This window comes from Anopheles funestus, chromosome 3RL, assembly GCF_943734845.2.
Source record: "Anopheles funestus chromosome 3RL, idAnoFuneDA-416_04, whole genome shotgun sequence".
Taxonomy (NCBI): Eukaryota; Metazoa; Arthropoda; class Insecta; order Diptera; family Culicidae; genus Anopheles; species Anopheles funestus.
In genome coordinates this window covers 21,366,573-21,389,011 of record NC_064599.1, presented here as the reverse complement: position 1 = coordinate 21,389,011, position 22,439 = coordinate 21,366,573, and the positions used below count along the sequence as shown (strand labels likewise).

The following is a 22,439-nucleotide window of genomic DNA, read 5'->3' as shown; positions in this document are numbered from 1 at the left end:
GATTCCCCGGGTTGACAACGAAAGTCACCATCATCATTAGAAGAATTCAGCCGGGCAGCTTGGACGGTCCCATCTGCGAAAGTGATGGTAGCGACACCTAATGCTTCCGACTAATCGACACCAGACTAACCATGCCAGGTGCCGGGAGACCACAATCAATCAAGCTAAGTTTTAGCAACCGTTGACCGGTACGAGACCGTGCTGATTGAGTAGCTCCAAAGATGGCAAATGAATGAAAGCGAACAAATGACTTCGTTACCATCGTCGGAAGGGAAGCGACGAACTACCGAGTAGGATTTTTTTTCTTCTATTTGTTGTTGTATATAGTTTTTTTTGTTTTGGAAAGGAAAAGGTGTTTTCGGTGCCTAACCGAAGCGAACGTTGTTGTGTAATCGTGCGCAACTCACCTTCAAAGGTGTCATCAGTCACCGTCGATAGGGCTTAGCAGCGAGCAGAATGGTATATTACAGCATTGGAAAACGATAAGCGCTGCCCTAGGAGCTTGTCAAGGAGCACAGTTAGGGAGAGCACGCCCTTACCAACCGTTTGTCGCTTGACAGCACGTGATGAAAGTGATCGTTTGCGGTTGGTACGATGCGCAGTAAATAGCGCATACGCAACCCATCAGCTGTTGTCAAATCCATTCGATTCGGGAGCGAACCGTGCAGGAAAACCGTCGGGTTTCCTTCCCGCGTGCACAGTATAAAACCTCATCATCAAGTGGACGCCATTGCATCATGTTTTGTCATCTGCTTTAGAAGCTGTTGATCGGGTAGAGACCCGGTGCCTCCATTGTGCGGGGAAATTAAATGGGACCCCAGACGCGTCTGTCGCTTAGTTACGGGTTTTCACACTAGCTGCTAGACTGTGGCTTAGGAAAACGCGCATCTCCGCACTTGGTGAAGATGGGTAGCCATAGTAACACAGTCGTTCACAGCACAAAACGAGCAGACCACTTTGGCAGACTTTGCCACTGTGGTTTTAATTGTACCCATAAAACATTCTCCCGAGGTGCGCGATTCGCACGCGATTCAAACGCGCCGCAGAAGACGAACCACCGGTGGTACCACACGGTGTGACAAATGGGTTATGGGGCACACGCTCCGCGCGAGATTTATTGGTGGTCTAGATGGGACTGGTTCGGTGTTTGGTTGGATTTCCCTAACTGAACCAACGGGTGCCGGTACAATTTTCCTATAGTAATGATGACGTCCACGACGACGACGACGACAACGACCATGATGATGATGAGGGGATGTCTATTGCCCGGTTGGTAAATGTACTTTAGATTTTACGATGCGTCTCGGATTCAATTGCATAATGCAAATGCACCTACTAGCACGTGTTGTTGTCGTTCTTGGGGTGTTAAAATACTCCATAAATGTTACAGATTTAATATTTATTTTTTTAGGTGAAATATAACCGAAATACATAAATAGACCATCTTTATTTCTTCAAAAGCTATTTATTTATCCTAAAGAAAAGTTGTACTTTTTGATTATTTTTCAGAAAATATTTTAAAATGATTGTAGACAAATGGCCACCTCCAGATGCCATCCAATAAACCATCCCTTTTTATGCTTTGGTTGGCCATAAGTTGTTCAAGAGTGGTTATTTTATTACCATAAACCATTTTCTTCTGATATTCCCTAGTGAGATCAAATCTAGTTAACGATTTAGCATGTCCATACCGAAATTTTGAGTATGATATGTAAGGCGGTTTATCAATTAACAATAATTATTTAACCGTATACACTTATTAATTGTTTTACAGAATATTTGCTCAACTGTTGAACGAGTTGACGTACCTAAATTTAAGGATTCTCCGCATCGTCAGACCTCTTATGACTGTTATTACTTCCGTACTGCATCTGGTACGAGGTTTATAGATTTAGGGTCACAAAAATTTTGTGTTTTTAAATATTGCTTGAATAACCGTTAATACAGGTGCAATCTGAAACGATACTTCGCTCTGAGTCGGCATAATTTAGGTGTTTCTTTCATAAATTAAATAAATTTTTAAATAATTTCATAAATTTTCATAAATTGCTACAATTTAGTTACCTCATAAAGGTACGGAATATGTAATACAATTAATAAATTCAATATAAACATAAATAAATAATCGTCTCAATAAACATTTCAAATTCACCTGGCCTGATGCTCCCATTTGAATCAGCAACAAACATGGTGATCCGTCGCTTGGTATTAAAACTATTCGAGAAAGAAAACTATATCGGTTTCACGTCCCCTATATAATTACATCATCAATGTATACACTTCCTGGTTTAGTAGGTTAAATCATTCAACTCCAAAGGAAACAAAGTAATACAAATAAATTCCAAAAACCCGTTACCGGTTCTCAATACCATTCCTCAATGAAACATATTTATGAGCACTTTCGATAGTTTTGTAAAAAAAAACAAAACGGGTTTAAGAAAGAGATAAAAAGCTGAACTAATATTTAATAGGTTATTCGGGTCAGCTGAAGCTTTTAAGCAGCACAGCGGTATACCTAATGCCGTGCAAATATTAATCATTCACACTATGACCGCTACCGCACTGTGGCACCGAAAAATCAATTATGATTTATCGAATCATAGCATAGTGTGCTTTCAACATGATTCATTAAAAGCTCGTGTGCGTTAAAAGGCGAGGCGATCATGAAACAATTGCACCATGGTGGAAAGTGTTTGATCAACGTCGACCAAACTAGGCCAACTAGATTCATAGAGGATCAACAAAGCATCGATCGTTGTGCTTTAGTCGAATAGATCATCTGAATCGAATTTAAAACACTTCCTGCTGGGATAATGATTATTCTAATAGCATTGCAATCACCACTGACATCAATACCATTTGTAATAGTCACAATTTGGTGTATTGCGCATTACACAGTATTTAATAAACGAAATCTTAAATTGATCAATTTTTCCACTTCGTGCATCCTCCGTGAATGATTATGCCCTATTTTCGTCTCAATTTCCATGTGCGATTTTCGGTCGCTATAATTTCTATCCAATTCAAGAAAAAAAACAAATTTGCAACTTTAAAGCAAAATTCGCATGATGCTTGCCCGCAGAAGGCTACTCCTCATATTCTACATATTTAATTTAATTTGTATTGCAAGGTCCGCTTATGACATGCGATTCGGTACGCTCCACATTGTTGAGCAAACGATATCCGATGTGCGATGAATTTCATCTACCTATTTACGGGTAAGTGTGGTTCACCTTTCCCTCCACGAAATTGGCAATAGATCAATTGCTACAAAAAAAAACCTAAGTCGGAACCTCAGTTCTTGGTTACTTGGACACAACAAGCTCAACTTTACCCTGCCATGTGACGAAGGATAATTACCAGGCCGAAACGGTACCGGGCATCGGTTTCGAACGATCTATGATTAATAAGCAGTGATTGGCCGGTACAAAAAGGGTACCACCGTCGCTTCTTTTTTTTTTTGCACTCTTTCTCTCGAGCTGCTGCGAAGGCGACGACGATGGTGTAATGTATCGCGCCTCGAAATTAAACCACCAACAACATTCATCCACCAGTGGCCTGAGTACGGTAGAAGTGTGACCTTGCTCTGATTAATAGATCTCCAAACAAGACGGCGTAATACATTCAGGCGAAACATACAGGCAAACGTCTCCCACGCTGGAGATAGTGTAAGTGTATTGAGTAACTTGGCATCATTACCTAAATGACTGCTTCCGATTGGATCTGGTTGCACGCCTGATGTCAAAGCTGTCCATTCAATCCTTTGTACAGTGCACGCATCTACAATGAAAAGAAGTTCATAAGTCGAAGTTCAACCGAAACTGTAGCGGAAGAAAAGGTTCCCGACATACATATGTATGGTCCGCATGTCCCACTGTACCATCGCTACCGGACAGATCACGGACGGGCAAGGTCAGATCTTTCGATTTGAAGTCATCGTCTTTTGCATTGCAGTCAGAATCGTGAAGACGTTCAATGCCAAATGACTACGGGGTAAAAACAAAAATGAAACAAAATCAGAACACATCACATCCACCGAGAATTGGAAGCACCACATCTTACCACTAATGGGCACACGAAACACGGCTAGACATTGCTTAACTCCACACACATGCTTACTACTAACGTGCGCGCACAAGCCATTCACTCACTGCGGTAGTGCTGGCCGAGAAATAAAAATTAGAATGGTACATGAATGGTTCGCACAGTGGCGCTACTTCGCAATAAACTCACAAACGATGCCTGATCAGCTCTAGTGTGCTCTTCAGTAAACAGTGCTGGTTTGCCCTATGACCGGGAGCGTTACCGTACTGTGTGTGTGTTGAAATTACCTTCAGCTAACCCGGTAATGATCGTAAAAAAGGGATCCCCAGCGAATACTCGGACACTAACTCCAATATAGTTAATCATACGTTACATTGGTCCGTTTGTGCGTACGGTTACATCAATACGCAAGTTACCGCTAGTAGTTTGGTGTCAAAAAGGGTCAACGAGCTGGCACAAAGCTTTTCTGCATGAAGCATTGCGAAATGATCGTACAAGATAACGCATCTTATGTCATGCAATTAGTAACTAAGCGTAACGCTCATTGTAATCACGTATGACATTACTGTCAAATGAAGTTTCAATTTCACTTAAGGTGTACTACAAAGAATGGAAAATTTTATTTATCCATCCAAAAACAACTTTTACTTTTCAGTAACTTCAAATATCACAAAAAAATCGACTAATATAAATAGTAATCGCATTGTCCTATATCCGGACTATATGTTAAGTACATTTAAAACTTCCCAATGGTGAGCCATTACAGACCGGTCTAGCCTATCATTATCCTGATGGAACAAAACAAATCTTCTGTTGACCAATTCTGATCGTTTCTGGTCAATTGCTTCAGCCGGTACAATTTTTGACAGCAAATAAATTACCTTTTTGTATGGCCATATGGCAGCAACTCATAATAAATGATTTTCTGTCAGTCCCACCAAATACAAAGTAGAAGGTTTCTGAATATTGGTCCTGGTTTGACCAAGGTTTAGAACACGTAAATTCGATCCATAATGATTTTTGGTGTTACATCCAAAACACCGAGCGTTTTTTTTGTTGTTTAAAACAGTTTTATAGTCGATCTTTAGCTCCTAGGCGGTGTTACGAATACTAACTTGTAGGTCAACTTTGAATATTTTTTTAAATTTATCGACATTTACAATATTGTTTTTTCTAACCTAACATTACTCGCAAATTAATCGCATATATGTGAGGACATGAATAAAATCAATAAATTTTCCCACTACAAGCAATAATTTATTCAAATGAAAATCGAAAAACCAGTATCTACGTTTTGCACAAAACACAACGTGTTCCTCAACGTGCAAACCATTGCACAAACGCTACCACTAATGCTTGGCCACTCTGGAAGGGAACAATCAAACTATTCAATATGCAGAAGCATATTTCCCTTCTGCCAAAAGCCCCCATAACCGTACATTACACGCATCATCACCAGTGGCAGTGCTGAGGCTAAGTGGCCAACGAGTGTCGATATTCGACATCTGCAAACAGACAGGCGCATACATTTTGCATTTAAAATCCAATGCCAACATGCCGGCACAAACGATACGGTGGGTTAAAGGGAAACCAAAGCCAATACAACTTCCAGCGCTTCTGTCCGGTTTGGAATTGGCTGCAGTTGTGTGATGCAGCTGCAAGAGTCGCACTTTTGCCAATCGTTTTCCCAAGGAAGAAAGGTCGTCATGCTTCTTCACAACTGTATGCAAACGCAAATCACAATAACGATCGGTCATCGATCGGGTAGGGTTGGGGTTACGGTTTGGCCTGCTTCACAATGCAACGGTGATGGTCAACGATGCGCCGTTCCTCGTGTCACGAGTGTGACCGAAACCGTACCGTCCAAAGCACCGCCGAGGCTAATGAACGAGAATGCGTATCGAATTCGTGTTGCCACGATCGCAATCGCTCTAATTAAGCTACCAGCGGTGTAAGATGCTTCAGTCGACTGTGGCCGAAGACGCAGACAATTTTCAAATCCGGCCACAAAATTCCGCTCACACGCGTGCATCTGCTGCTGTTATTGCGTATCGTTACTTTGTTTCGAAGTCATCGGACAGTATTGTCCATTTGATCATGCATCCAAGGAAGGGGAAAAGACCTTGCCAAAGGAAATATACGTACAAAGCAAACGATGACTCTGGAAATGTTTGTTGCGGAAAACTCTTAAGGTACTTCTTGGCAATGGGCTGAAGTTAACCATGCCAGTTGAAACATTAGGTTCATTATATTTTTTGTGGGTTTTGCAAATGGAAAAACATTTTTCACACATTGCACTTATCACGTGGTTAATGGAATATGGGAGTTTTTGCAAAGCAGTACATGTACACAAAAAAACGAAACAAAAATTGCCGCATTATAAATTATTAGTACGTGTGAAACGCAATTCATTAAAGCGTAATTCCTTTACGTTTACGTGTTGCTGTGCATGGCAGATACATCCTACGACACTTCACAGAAGTACCGCGATTTGCCCACCCCATTAACATCCTTCAGTGTCTTGTCACATCCTTGAGAGTTCGATCACTCAATGACATTCGATAAGCATCGAATCGACATCGAATCACTCGATCAAGTAACATAATTGCACGTTTATTGTTGCGCCCTGTTGCTCGCAATTACTTCATGATTTAAGTATGCCAAAACAAATAATACATCTTATTATATGTGGCTGCATGGGGTTAAAAACAGTTCAACAGGAAAATTAGTTTGTTTAAAGAGGCACTCAAGGCACCACATCTGGCCTAATGGTAAATTAGTTTCAACATCATCTTTTCATGTTGCGACGAGGACGGGAATTTCCTAACAACGACTTGCCTAATCTCAATTGCTTTTCACAGCGACGCAAATATTTGAATTGTTTGCCGAAAATGTGAAAACTATTTTACTATTATGTCTTGAAAGATAAATGCGGCTGGGCAAATGGTAGGCAGAAAAAAATATAGCCACTCAGTCACTTAGCACAGTATTAAAAGGATTTCTTCTTATTGGAATGTATTATATTTTGCTGGAAAAAACACTTAATTTGAACCAATAAAAGAATTATTCCAAGCAATTGCAAACATACATAAATGGTAACAGCGACTTATAACAAAACAATTATATTTTACAACAAAAAAATGACAAGATGCTCTCGTTTGCTTTTGTGGCCCTACAACCTCAAAAGATCTTGACCTGCCATTTCTTCATTTTCTTAACTTTAATGAATAGATTATCCTGCGTGTCCGCCATGCGTACGGAGGTACGGTCTGCGTGGGATTTCTTACTGATTTCTTACTGAAGATACTCTCACTGAAACTATTTTTTTCACTTCATAGCAACAATGAACTATTATTATAACAAATTTGAAAGTGTGCCTAGTTCTGTCTTAAGAAACATTCGATGCGAGAAACATTCGACACCTGTGGTAGAATTTTGATGATGGTTTTCCGGAATATGCTAAGAGAATTTTTCCTCCGATGAACTCCTTGCTGGACATAAACATGATGAAAAGGAAAATGATAAGGATTTCCGGCTTATGCCTCAGTACGACATTGTACATTGGCGATTCTCTCAAGGAAACGAAGATCGTAAGGAAGCTCTCAGATCTTCCTAGCTTCAGTTGAATGTTTAATATCATTTTATATGTGCGTTCTGTTTCACTAATTTGGAATTGCTATCCATTAGTTAAAATAAATTAAAATTTCAGCTCGCTACTTCGAATTTTCCACAAAATTCTAGAACTATGTAAAAGTATATTGAGCACTATTCAACGGCGATACAGTCATTGCATTGCACGATGCTAAGAAAGAAAGCTCTCATAATCGAAACTGATGCAGTGCTCGAAAAAAGGGAAGTTATGTAAAACTCACACAAAAACCCATCATCCACCTCGGAGGAGATGGACGGTCCTACGGCTTCAAGTGACAGTCCGCCAGTTCCGCTTTAGTTCCGTGGCCATGTTTTATCACACCTGAACCAGCGAAGGACAGCAAAAGGGGACGATCCCTTCAGTAGGGCGCACCTACTCGTCAGATCATTTCGCTTTCTCTCCCCTTCATATGCGGGGTGTTTCGGGTGGTCGGCATTAATGTGGTATGATTAAGTTAGACAACATAAGGTAGTAAAGCGAAAGAGCAGAAAGACACCTCCCGGATGAGACCAACTTCCGAACGGTCATCGTAAGAAATCAATGCTCCACCACACCGGCGTGCACCGGCGAACGATCGTACGAAACCAAACCTTATCCCGGTCGTCACCAAAAACAACCCCCCGTCCGAGAAAGGCGTATAGGAAATTAGTATAGTGGAAAAAAAGACCACAGACCTCGTTAGCTGTGGTCAACACAGTGTTTGAAACCGGACAGGAACTGATGGCTTCCGAAAGGAACATCAAAACGAAAATAGGAAAGAGGAAGAAAAAACATTCAAAACGGAAACAAATCTGCCCCGCATTATAAGGGGGTACGCGAGAAAAACTTACCCCATGTGAGTTTGAAAATATTCGGCTGTTTTACATAATTTTACACATGTCATTAGTTCGATTTTTGGTCCAAATGCACCAGAGAAAGGTAGCGGACAGGAGGTAAAACACCTCTCCACACACCACAGGCACAACACAACCACTCGAACAAGCACCGCAGCAGCAGCGTTTTGGAGCACATTCGGTGGTGCTGCTCTCCATGCAGCCCAAAAATACGCACTAGAACCGGTTTCATTTCACTTTCACGCCGGACAACAACACTTGGCTAAGCTGGCAAATGAGGATGGAATTTACTAAACAATCATGAAATAAAAAATGCCAAAATCATCCACCAAAATACCGTCAAAGCACCATTTGTACCACAGAACCGAATAGAGATCGCGATCGACATCGGTTAGTTTCGAGAACGGAAGGTAAAAAAAAATGGCCGGGCGCTGAAACACCTGTTCCGGCGATCGGTCAACAAATGTCAAACGGTGTGTGGAAAGAAAGCGAAAGGCAAACAGGCAAACAATTCAACAGCAGCATCGAGGTCAAACAAATCTTCTCTTTTTTCTTTGTCGTTAAGAGAAGAGCCCCGTGTACACCGTTGTCCCGATAATCGTTATTAATTTACACAAAAATGTAAACCTCTTCGGGGACATGACGGACGAATGGATGCGGGGAGAGACCAAAAACACACAAGAAAAACGGAAATATGTAAATGTATGTTAAAAATCAAGCCACAACCAAAGTTTGTGGAGTAGTAACTGAGGTCCGTTCTTCTACATGTAAGGATGGAGTATGGAGAGATTTTGGTGAATCTTATTTGATTTACAAGTTTAATAGTAACGAGACAAAAAAATGCTGACCATCCGGTCATCCATAAACGCATAATATTAGCTTTGACACTCGCAACAAAAAGATGCATGTTTTATTCAATAGTGATCTGTTCCTCTATCTCTAGCTCCTCTTTTCCCTCTCCCTCTCTTTCCAATATCGAACGAATCTAAATAAGATGTCAAACTGTCTTGCTGCAGGGAAAAGAAAGCCTTAAATAAATGCGATTTACATTATTCCGTCCGTATACAACTCCAAAGCAAAATTATATCGACCATTTTGGCAGTGTGCTTTTTTAATTATCACAACTCACGATAAGGTTTCACACACGTGTTGATCACGAGCGCGTAGCACCTTTCCCGCGGGATCGATCGAATTAAGGTGACTCTGTCAAAATGATCGTCCCCGTTGCAACTTGTTCGTTATGAAACGATCACTTTGCGGGTTTTGTTTCATCTTCCAGTAGACTAAACGACACCAGGCTCCGAAAACAAACCGTCTCACACTAGCAATATGGGTCTCTTCCCTACCCAAAACATGTAACAACACTAATGTTCGCAATCTTCGCGGCAGGTATGCGCCGTGATGAAAATGAAAGGAGCCGAAGAAAAGAGAAAAAATAGTGATAAATAAACAGTCCTCTTTGTTGATGCTTTAATCTAGGGAAGTGGATACACTATGTTGCTGGAGAGATGGTAGATAGGTTGGTTTAGTTGGTTCGATACCTTCCAAAAATTTCCAAACTAACCCAAAACTTAATGAGCATATTTTTCGGCAATTTTCTTTTGCAAACCGATAAATGCGGCCATTTCTGAGCCTCGGCAAATGCTGAACACATGGTATCATTTTGCTTGGGATCCATTACCAACCGCCGTGTAAGTGTGCCGTGTGTTGTGTGTTTTTTTTAATGTTATCTTCCGCTTATATCTTTCTTTTTTTCATATTATGTCACCTAATCACCCTGGGGATCGAAAATGTAGTCCACATGGTCCGGAGTTCGGATCGCGAATAAAACGTTTATCCGCCGCAGGGTGGATGGACAACTGATCATCAAGTGATCCTCTTGAAACGTCCAGTCACTGACACCCCAACACTGTGGGATCCTTTAAGAGCACGTTGCACGTTTTCAATAGAGTCATGTGTAGGTTTGACCAGCGAAATGATGTGTTTGATCATCAGTCACGGGAGTGGTTAAAGGTTAATAAAATCATCGGGATGGTACCATTCATCTGCCAACGGAATCGCGGTGTACACGGTCAACAGAGACAGGGACCAAATAGCAAAAGAAAGGTAACAGTGGGCGCTGCCATACATGACTGCCAGTCGAAGAAAGGAAGATGTCATAGCACTTTCGTGCAACGATTCTTCATCTCAACCCGCTCAGTACGTAAATCCATGAAGGCCAACGACAGACATTAAAGCAAACACAACTCTAATTCATTGCATTGCATTTCGTTTGACAACGGAAAACGTATCGAGCTGTGACGAATTCGTTCATTGGACACTTTTTTCATGCTTATCGTGCCGTGACATCGTGACTTTGGCCAGCAATTTGTCTCATAATCCGTACAGTACGAATGAACGTGAGGAATCCAACGTGGGAGACACGCTTCGATCATTATTTACTATGCGAGGGGATGAAAGGACATCACCATTATGCTTTGTTTGATTTTCCCCCAAAATCATATTTATTGTGCGCAAAGGCACTAAATCGCTGACGATCATAGCTTATTACGTTATCGCCTCAGTTAACCGATGTCATTGGCATGAGGCTACTTACAAATCCGATGGCATTTCCTTTAATTGTACCCTATAATCTGTCCCGTATAGTTTCGATAACAATACAGCGGAAGAACACACCATAAGACACACCGGCATTTGCACCTTTGTCGTGTGTGATTGGTTTCGTTTCGGTTCTGCGATTAACGGAAAATTATTTGCATGATCACCAACTATCAAACCACTATTTGTTCGATTCCTACCATGCACTTCCATCACTTCGCTCCAGATTACGATCCTCTCCTTAACTCTTAACTCCTACGCCATCAATCTCTGATTAATTTTAAAATAATTTTACCTTGAAATAAGTTTGAATGCTTAGCCATAAGGCAGACATTGTTTAGTAAATAATAATACAAAATATATATATTTATGCTAAAAAAACAATTCTATTTACCACCAATTTTATCCTTATCGTCCACATTTGATATTCAAAATTGAAATGGTCTGAATTGAACTGATTGTACGGTTTGGGGTTATTGACATTATTGACGACCGGGGGTAAAGGGGAGGATGGGGAGGGGGCGGGTAGTTGGGGGTAGGATCCGGAGTAAAAATCGGGGATTACTACCAATTACCTCCGGAGTTAATTCCGGTTTAATCCGGAGTAGTTGCTTCGAAGTATATGTACCCTGTCTCGCCGAAGGAGAAGAAGAAGAAAATGTACATTTACATATACGACCTAAATTGACTTTACGGGCTGGATCCATTCGCATGACATGACCTATACACCAGAGCCTGACGAGTTTAATTCACTGTACGACAATAAGCGGGTTTCTTCAGTTTTGGACAGGGTCTATTGCCGTTATTAAACATGGCATTTTTGGCAAAGCGATTTTGTCGTCTATCCGTCAAAAAGAGCTCCCCGACCAGCAATGTCAGCACTTTTTACATGCAAACCTTGGGGAAATGCTGCAAAACTCGTGTACAAACACGAATCCTTTGATTGTATGTGTAGGCTGACATCCAGCCATCATTGATAATGACGCAGTTTGTTGTGTGCTAAGTGCGGAGTGGACGTGTTGTGGGAGTTAGAAAATATTATATTCTTTTGTGCGTGAGTAATGCGCCGAAATTTGCAAATATGCGCGTTGTTTTGTGCAGTGCGATGTTAAAGTGAGTGTTGTGCTTGTCTTTCCGTGCCATAAATGTGTGGTGTTAGTTTTTCTCCTTCACTACGTGCTTGCTTCGGCAAGCACATTGAGTTTGTAGTGAGGATAAAAACTTTCGTTACATGTTGTGGAAATTGCTTCGTTTATTACACACCGATAAATATAATTGGTGCTGTGTGAAATAGTGATTAATTTTCTTGTTGATCTTGTGCCGTAAAATCAACAAGTCTCAATTAGTTTGTGAATTGATTTTATGTTCGTATATTTATGCATCTTGGGTGCAGACTGCTGTCTGCTGCATGCTGGATTTTTTGACACTGCTGTCTGCTGCATGCTGAATTTTTTGACGCATCCTACAAGGTGTCTGTGGAACGGGCTGTTGGACGTCACGTATTGGTGTTGGTGTCCATACAAAAAAAACGGCTGTTTGTTACCCGGGTTGGCTCTGCTGTTTCGGATGCAATAAGAAGAAATGTCAAAATGACATTCAAAAAGGTAGAAATGTCAAACAGATTATTATCAAACGTAAACATTCGTTGCACGTGCGTTTGGTACGACGGCTTCATCTGTTTGTGCAGTTTTTGGTGGATATTATTGAAAAAAAAACACCAAACGAAAGACAACAACTAACCCAACATGGTGGTCTACAGCTGTAGTCATATTAAACAATCACTGAAACACCAAGCTGCACAAAATCCTCGCTGGCTTTGCGATCAAGACATTTACATATCGTGCACGAACTGCGTCAAGATCCCAAAGGGTCTACCGTGCGATACTGGCGAAAATAACAACCAAAGAAGCTTGTCGGTCCAAACAAACGACCAGCGAAAGAAGGTAGACATGCCGACGAACAATGGCACAACTGGTGCTGTTAAAAATGGAGGAACGGGCACGGCAATGATACAAGAAGACGCATCGGTAAAGCAAAAACATTTCATGGAGACGAATAATCACTTTCCAGCAAGCGGTAACACGAAGCGGAATAATCACTTTCCAGCTAACGGTAACACGAAGCGGAATAATCACTTTCCAGCTAACGGCAGCACGAAGTGGCAGAATCGCTTTTCAGCAAGCGGTAAAACGAAGCTTCAGAATCATTTTCCAGCTAACGGTAACACGAAGTGGAAGAATCACTTTCCAGCAAACGGTGTCACAAAGAATCTTTCAGCAAGCGCAAAGCTAGCAAAACAAAAACGTCTTATCGAAATGAAAGATAAAATGAAACGGCTTCACTAGCGAAAAAACAAAAGAAGCTAACAGACTGGTACTAACGCTGAAGAACAGTAACAAAACGGAAGTGAGGAAAATTTCAATTTCACCAAATTCTTGTTTCGTGAAACAACAAATGAAGTTGTTCGAGTTTAAGAGAGTTGTGAAACGGTACCACCAAGCGTCCGGCGAAGAAGTTTCAGAAAAAAGCGATAAGTGGCTTTGAAGAGTAACATAGTACGATTGGTTTAAGCTTAAAAGAAATATAATCTTAACACATATTACATATGTACGTGTTATCATTCAAAAAATACAACTCATTTGTGGTTAATTTTTAAATAAATACACAAACCGTCGCAATTAGCAATCCGTTACATTACCGTTACATTAAAGTATAGCACATGATCATGTCCTGTAATTTAAAAAGCCTGGTTACATGAGGTACATAACTAGCTTGACAATTCCAAAAGCATCCAGGTACACTATTGATTTTAAGGCGACGAGCAGGTGCATATTGCTGGTAAATAATAACATGTAAAGTAAACAGGTCCAACTCTAACCAGGTACTATACCTGATAAAAAGCATGAGAATAACAGAAATGCCATCAGGTACCGGTACCTGTTAAAATGCATGAGAGTAGCAAAGAAGTCCTACGTACCTGTTGGATTGCATCGAAAAGAAGCAGAGCTACTGTACGCTAGAGACTGAAACTGTTTCAAGGAAGCAGGAATGGGAATAAAATAGACAGTATAAAAGAGGCAGGATGGATATGGAAAGATGTAAACCAAACTTTAATTCTAAAGTTATGGAACAAGCTATCGAAGGATTACAAGTATTCGATGCCGCAGCAAAAGAAGTATCTGGGGAAGATAAAATACGTGGCTATTTCAAAAATGGGTGATTCTGTCGAATTTTTGCATGAAAATGTGTAGGTAAAAGATCTCATTCAAGCACCGTTGCAAGGTGTCGTAGGAAAGATTAAAACAATTAAGAATATTAATGTAGTATGTGAGGTCATTTTCCCAGATACGCGATTGTGCGAGATTCAAAGGCAAAGACACTGAGCATAGGAATAGCTTGAATTGAAAAAAGCTGGAAGAAATATTTTTTCAAACATAATTCTGAAAAATCTATGAAATAGTTTCATCTTTATTTGAGGGGCGATTCTTCCGGAACAGGTAGCTTTTGAAGCCCTGCTGGATCCAGCACTTGTGCTGAGCGATTGGCTCTGCTGTTTCAAATGCAATAAGAAGAAATGTCAAAATGACAATGAAAAAGGTAGAAATGTCAAACAGAATATAATCAAACGCAAACATTCATTACCACGTGCGTTTGATACGACGGCTTCATCCGTTTGTGCAGTTTTCAGTGGATTTTATTGAAAAAAACACAGTACAAAAGAAATCAACTTCCGCAAAATGGTGGTCTATATCTGTGATCACATTGGATCTTTGATAAAAACGGAATTGACAAACAATTATAAATCTAGAGGCAAATCAGATATTAGCGTATCGTGCGAGGACTGCAGGAAGAACTTCGTTGGTAAAGCGTACGATGCGGTCAAGACTGTCGGCGATGTGGAAAAGAATTGCGAAGAAGAAAACCCACACAAGCAAATATCCTGGCTCAAAACGATACGAGCAATGGACGAACGGGTTAAGGATCAGTCGCCGGGTGTTAAGAAGGTGTTTGAGATCATCAAGCTAATCGATAACATACCACGTAAAAAGCAACAATTTGTGCGCTTCTTTCTAAACTCGAGCAGTGAATGTAGCACACAGGATATAGAAACGGCTTGGTCCCTCACAGAGCAGGAATTTGAAGAACAAAAAAAAATATCGAACGAAACAAACGAACGAAACCAGGAAAAGACGGCAGACATACCGGCGAAGAACGGTACAACTGGTGCTGTTAAAATTGTTGAAACGGAAGCGTCGTTGGAACAAGAAGATGCACCGGTAAAGCAGAAAAAAATTAAAACGAAACAATCTGCCGAAAATGACGCTGCTCCTCTAGCTAAGATGCAGAAGATGTCAAAGAATGTCCAGAAAACAAAGCCGAAGAGGAAGAACCCGTAAAGCAGAATAAAAATAAAACAAAACATCATCTCCCGAGAATGATGCAGCTCTTCTAACGAAGAAGCAAACGACGTAAACGAATGTAGCAGAACACAAGAGGTTGATTAAAAGTTCGAAAAGAAGTTTCAGAAGAAAATAGCGAAAAGTGGCTTTGTGGTGGAAAAAATCATAATACGGTTGATAAAAGCTTAAGAGAAATAAAATCTTAACCCATATTACATTTGTACGTGTTGTCATACGTAAAACAAAAATACGTTTTTGGTTTATTTTCAATTCATTACACAGCCGATTTTTAATCATATGTCCCGTCTATCCAACCATCTTGTCCTTGTTCGGTCCCCTTTTGTGTAGTCAAATTCAAATTTGCCCAGTTTCAAGTTCACTCGATTGAGCATCCGACAGGGTGGGTCTCATTGGGATTTGGTTTCCGGCGGCATCTCTTTCAATATGCAAAAGGGGGGATAATATAGCAGCAATTGATTTGTGTCAAGAGTTACTGGGTGCGTCACGACCTTGCTGAAAATTAGTCGCATGGATACTGCTTTGAGAAGGAAACGTTTTCGGTTGGATATTAAACGGCTCGATGCCAGTCGATTGTGGTATTGTCCGACTTGTGGGGCGATTATTCCGGAACAGGTAGGTTTTGAAGCCCTGCTGGATCCAGCACTTGTGCTGAGCGATTGGCTCTGCTGTTTCCAGTGTGACCAGATTGTTTTCCTCGTTATCGGTAGGAAAGCAAAAAAAATATCGGTAGTTGTCGATATGATCCTAATTCTGTTCAGCTCATGTTCTCTTCAGCTAATACGATGGGAGGGGGGGGGGGGCGGATTTCGCAGGGAATGTTGGAAATGGAAATGTTGAAATGTTGTGACTTTTGTCGTTCTCAGCGGAGACAAAAAGAGCCAAAACTCGGGAGAAATATGCAATCTTTGATTGTCTGTAGACAATTCATTCTTGACATTTACTTGACTTCTTCAGCAATATTAAGAAAAATCTGTGATTTCCTAATGAAAAATCGGCTAATGAAAAATCGGTAGGAATACAGATAAATCGGTAGTTCTGGTCACACTGGCTGTTTCAGATGCAATAAGAAGAAATGTCAAAATGACAATGGAAAAGGTAGAAATGTCAAACAGCTTTCAATCATACGAAAGCATTCATTACCACGTGCGTTTGGTACGACGGCTTCATCTATTTGTGCAGTTTTCGGTGGATATTATTGAAAAAACACCAAACGAACGACAATAACTAACGCAACATGGTGGTCTTCAACTGTAGTCATATTGAACAAACACTGAAATACCAAATTGCAAATCGCGCTTCCTGGCGTTGCGAACAAGACGTTTACGTGTCGTGCATTGACTGCAGGAAAAACTTAGTTAAACTTTCGGATAGCGTACCCATCACAAAATATAAGCAAGCACCCTGGCTCAAAACGATACGAGCAATGGACGAACGGGTTAAGGATCAGTCGCCGGGTGTTAAGAAGGTGTTTGAGATCATGAAGCGAAACGATAACATACCACGTAAAAAGCAACAATTTGTGTGCTTCTTTCTAAACTCGAGCAGTGGATGTAGCAAAGAGGATATAGAAACGGCTTGGTCCCTCACAGAGCAGGAATTTGAAGAACAAAAAAAATTGTCGAACCCAACAAACGACCAGGAAAAGAAGTTGGAAATAGTGGCGAAGAAGAGGAAGAATCGGTAAAGCAGAATAAGATGAAAATGAAACTATCTCCCGAGAATGATGCTGCTCCTCTACTGAAGAAACAAGACGTCGAAGAATGTACCAGAACGCGATGCCGAAGTGAAACAACCGTCATCCACTAAGCAGAAAAAAAACGAAAGACAAAAAACATTTCCGAAATTGGTCACATAGTAGAAAAATCACACCCCCAAAAACAGAAAATGTGCTGTCCGAGTTGAAGAAGAAGGTTGTGAAGCTGTACCAACAAGCGTCCGACAAAGAAGTAAATGAGCAGTTTCAGAATAAAATTGCTAAGAGTGGCTTTGTGGTGGAAAATAATATAATACGGTTGATAAAAGCTTAAGAGAAATAAAATCATAACCCATATTACATTTGTACGTTGTGTCATACGTAAAACAAAAATACGTTTTTGGTTTATTTTTAATTCAATACACAGCCGAACAGTTTCAATCGCATGTCCCGTCCTATCCTATTCGTTCGTTCCCCTTTTGTGCAGTCAAATTCAAATTTGCCCAGTTTTAAGTTCACTCGATTGAGCATCCGACAGAGTGGATGCGTTTTTAAACCCTGCTGGATACAGCATTTGTGCTGAGAATAAGAAGAAATGGCAAAATGACAATGAAAAAGGAAGATATGTCAAACAGCTTATAAAAAAACGTAAACATTCATTACCACGTGCGTTTGGTACGACGGCTTCATCTATTTGTGCAGTTTTCGGTGGATATTATTGAAAAAAAAACACGAACCAGAAGACTTCGACTACTACGAAATGGTGTTTTTCATCTGTAATCACTGTGGAGAGTCACTGAAAAAGCAAGTTGTACTTAATCATTCCTGGCGTTGCAAACGTGATATTAACGTATCGTGTATGGACTGCCAGAAAGACTTTATTGGTCAAGCGTACGATGCGCACACTGTCTGCATAAGCGAAGCGGAAAAATATTCCGCCAAAGGTTATGTACCAAAGTTAGCCAAAGGTGCCCAGAAGCAGGAATCATGGCTCAATAACGTACGATCGATACCAGAACGGAATAAGAATCTGTCGCCGGGTGTTAAGAAGGTGTTTGAGGTCATCATGCGAAACGATAACATACCGCGCAAAAAGCCAGCATTTTTGAATTTCTTTAAAAATTCGAACCGAAGCCTTAACACGAAGGATTTAGAAACGACTTGGTCCCTCATAGAGGAGCAGGCTGCCAATGAAAAGCAAACGTCTGTCCAAACAACTAACCAGAAAAAGGAGGAAGATGTACCGACTAAGAATGGTGAGACTGGGCCCGTGAAAAATGATGAAAAGATACGCGCAATGGAGTACAAAGACACATCGGTAAAGCAGAAGAAAATTAAAACAAAACAATCTCCCGAGAATGATGCAGCCCCTCTACCGAAGAAGCAAAAGATGTCAAAAAATGTCCCAGAGCAGAATACCGAAGAGGAAGAACCGTCACCCACTAAACAGAAAAAACGGAAGACAAAAGACACATCCGAAAATGGTCAAAAAGAGGAAGAACCAAATCCCAGCGAACAGAAAAAGTGCAAAACGTATTCTTCACAAAACGGTACCGAAAATGGGACGGCTACACTAATGATCGAGACGCAGGAGTCTACCAAAACTGACACCAATGCTGAAGAACAGGAACGAACCGGATGCAAGGAAAAATTCAATTTAAGCGAAACTATTCGTCAATATCTTGTTTCGCGAAACAACCAAATGAACCTGTCCAAGTTAAAGAAGAAAGTTATGAAACGGTACCAACAAGCGTCCGGTGAAGAAGTTGATGAAAAGTTCGAAAAGAAGTTTCAGAAGAAAATAGCGAAAAGTGGCTTTGTGGTGGAAAATAACGTAATACGATTGGTAGAAGCTTAAGAGAAATGAAATCATAACCCATATTACATGCATATGTACGTGTTGTCATACGTAAAACAAAAATACTTTTTTGATTTATGTTCAATTCAATACACAGCCGAAAAATTTCAATCGCAACCCGTCTAACCAACCATCTTGTACGATCGCACATTCCGTTCATTCCGTTTCGGTAAAAATCATTGGATAGTAAGCGGATCGATTCATATCGTGCGGGCAGTTCGATGGTGTTCCACTGCTCCGATCGTCAGTATTGTTCGTTTTGAGGGGTGATTCTTCCGAAGCAAGTAGCTGAAGCCCTGCTGGATCCAGCACTTGTGCTGAGCGATTGGCTCTGTTGTTTCGGATGCAATAAGAAGAAATGTCAAAATGACATTCAAATAGGTAGAAATGTCAAACAGGTTATGATCAAACATAAACATTGATTGCACGTGCGTTTGGTACGACGGCTTCATCTGTTTGTGCAGTTTTCGGTGGATATATTACGGTGGAAAAGAAACGAAACGAAAGCCATCAACTACCGCAAAATGGTGGTCTATTTTTGTGATCACATTGGACCTTTGATAAGAGCGGATTTAGCAGAAAATTATCAATCTAGTGACAAACCTGACATTAACGTATCGTGCAAGGACTGCGCAAAAAAGAACTCAGTGGGTGTAACGTATCATGCTGCTGTAAAGATGGAACAAATATCAGACATCGCAAATTTGGACGTAGGAACGGCTTGGAACCTCATAGATCAGGAATATGGTGACCAAAAACAATCGTCGGTCCAAACAAACGGTCGAAGAAAGAATGGCACAACTGGAAAGAATCTCTTTCCAGCAAGCGGTAACACGAAGTGGCGGAAGCACTTTCCAGCTAACGGTAACACGAAGCGGAATAATCACTTTCTAGTAAGCAGTAACACGAAGTGGCAGAATCACTTTTCAGCAAACGGTAACACGAAGTGGCAGAATCACTTTCCAGCTAACGGTAAAACGAAGCTTCAGAATCCTTTTCCAGCAAGCAGTAACACGAAGTGGCAGAATCACTTTCCAGCTAAGAATGGCACAACTGGAAAGAATCATTTTCCACCAAGCGGTAACACGAAGCGGAATAATCACTTTCCAGCAAGCGGTAACACGAAGCGGAATAATCTTTTTCCACCAAGCAGTAACACGAAGTGGCAGAATCACTTTCCAGCTAACGGTAACACGAAGTGGAAGATTCACTTTCCAGCAAACGGTGTCACAAAGAATCTTTCAGCAAGCGCAAAGCAAGCAAAACAAAAACGTCTTATCGAAATGGAAGATAAAATGAAACGGCTTCACTAGCGAACAAAACAAAAGAAGCTAACAGACTGGTACTAACGCTGAAGAACAGTAACAAAACGGAAGTGAGGAAAATTTCAATTTCACCAAATTCTTGTTTCGTGAAACAACAAATGAAGTTGTTCGAGTTTAAGAGAGTTGTGAAACGGTACCAACAAGCGTCCGGCGAAGAAGTTTCAGAAAAAAGCGATGAATGGGTTTTTTGATGAAGAATAATATAATACGGTTGAAAGAAGCTTAAAAGAAATATAATCTTAACACATATTACATATGTACGTGTTATCATTCAAAAAATACGACTCATTTGTGGTTAATTTTTAAATCAATACACAGCCGAACAGTTTCAATCGCAAGATCCGTCCAACCAACCGTCTCGCCATCGTTCGTTCACCTTTGTGCAGTCGAATTCGGGTTTGCCCAGTTTCACGTTCACTCGATTATGTATCCGACAGAGCCACTGCGATAGAACGTGCTGTGACTTGGTTTCCGGCGGCATCTCTTTCAATCTGCAAAGAGGAGAAATATTCATCGATTGATCTCTGCTAAGAGCCACTAGCTGCGTCTTACTCTTGCTGAAAGTCTTTCGCACAGTACTCGCAGGGATACAGCTTCGAGAAGGAAGTGAAAAACGTCCGCACATTCCGCTCATCCTTTTCTGTAGGAACCGTTGGATAGTAAGCGGCAATTGTATGAAGTAAGCCCCAGGTGTACCGCCCAAGCTGTTCCTTATCGAGCGGGCAGTTTGGTGGTGATCCACCGCTCCGGTCGTCGGTATTATCTGTTTTGCGATGCGCTACTTCAGCATCCGAAGTAGCTTTTGTAGCACTGTTTGTACCTGCACTTGTGTTGAGAGATTTGCGCTGCTGTTTTGACCATGATTTGAAATCCATACACGATCGACAGGGTGCTGCAGGTTCTTTTCCATTTTGATGGTGATTTGGTAGTGATTCGGCTGTAGGCATTGTTTTCACAAAGAATTACTAATTTAGGCTGATGAAATATTTGCTGCGTGCACCGTCTGTAAGGGCGGGCACAGTAGCATTTACTTTAACCGGTGGGAACAATGTGATGTAATTTTGTCATCATGAAACGTAAACGAAATTTCCCACTCTGACAGTTGTGACATGTAAACAAATCATTTAGGGTGACCAGAATCAAACCGGAATGAACTATCATGCGCCATATACAGTAATTACCCGAGATACGCGGATGATGCGTTCCAGAGAAATCCGCGTATCTCGAAAATCCGCGTATCTCGAATACTGGATGACATGTAGTTTATACCTCCTATTCAAGGATCCAATGTGTGCGTAAGAAGAAAAGGTATTTTTTTAAAACACAAAATAGACCGTTATTAAATCATATTTAACACGTTCAACGATTTAAGATATACAGGTGCAACTAGATGAGCGCTGCGACATGTCGCAATTGCGACTTAACTGTTAATCGATTGCCAAATCGAAAATTTGAACTGTCAAAAAAGTCGCAAGTGGTTTTGTCGCGCTGTTTTGCTCGAGTGGAGCAAAACAGCGCGACTTTTCATTTGCGACAATTTTGTTTACATTTTGAGTGTTACCACTTTTTTAAGAGGACGCTATCTTCCAATTGTTTTTGCAGAAAGGTGCTGGTAAGTGTATTTTGCAGAAATAAACCGTGTTTTATGAAATATTCTACAATATCATTCCTGCGAAATTTAACGTGAAATTACACGACAATTTCCAAATTTGACAGTTTCGACAATTGGAATTTGCGACAAATCGCAATTGCGACATGTCGCAGCGCTCATCTAGTTGCACCTTACGGCTTGGCCGTTGTTAGGTGAAATAAAAAAAACACGTTCAACGCCGTGTCAAAAAATGCAACAAATCTACGGCGATGAATGTGTTAAACATAATTTTCAATAACATTTTATTCATTATGCATGGAACGAAAAATTATTTTATTGATGTAATAAAAGTTTACAAATAACTAAATTCATAAAGGAACGAATAAAATATAACTATAAAAGATAAAGTATAAAGTATAAGTTA

General features: G+C 40.6%; 3 protein-coding genes across 3 annotated transcripts; 2 read left to right on the top strand and 1 right to left on the bottom strand.

Annotated features, from left to right (window-relative positions):
- The first annotated feature begins 14,736 nt into the window (after positions 1-14,736).
- LOC125768541 (uncharacterized) lies at positions 14,737-15,777 on the top strand. Its single transcript, XM_049436339.1, has one exon. It carries the CDS (start codon positions 14,865-14,867, stop codon positions 15,522-15,524), a length of 660 nt encoding a protein of 219 aa, XP_049292296.1. The 5' UTR covers positions 14,737-14,864; the 3' UTR covers positions 15,525-15,777.
- A 2,102-nt stretch (positions 15,778-17,879) lies between these two features.
- LOC125768537 (cell growth-regulating nucleolar protein) lies at positions 17,880-20,678 on the top strand. The gene has a single exon (XM_049436334.1). The coding sequence runs from the start codon at positions 18,002-18,004 to the stop codon at positions 19,097-19,099; it is 1,098 nt and encodes a 365-aa protein (XP_049292291.1). The 5' UTR covers positions 17,880-18,001; the 3' UTR covers positions 19,100-20,678.
- LOC125768542 (FAD-linked sulfhydryl oxidase ALR) lies at positions 20,641-21,523 on the bottom strand. The gene is made up of 2 exons (XM_049436340.1): positions 20,977-21,523; positions 20,641-20,915 (listed from the first exon to the last, which is right to left on the bottom strand). Exons 1-2 carry the CDS (start codon positions 21,369-21,371, stop codon positions 20,753-20,755), a joined length of 558 nt encoding a protein of 185 aa, XP_049292297.1. The 5' UTR covers positions 21,372-21,523; the 3' UTR covers positions 20,641-20,752.
- Between the last annotated feature and the right edge of the window lie 916 nt (positions 21,524-22,439).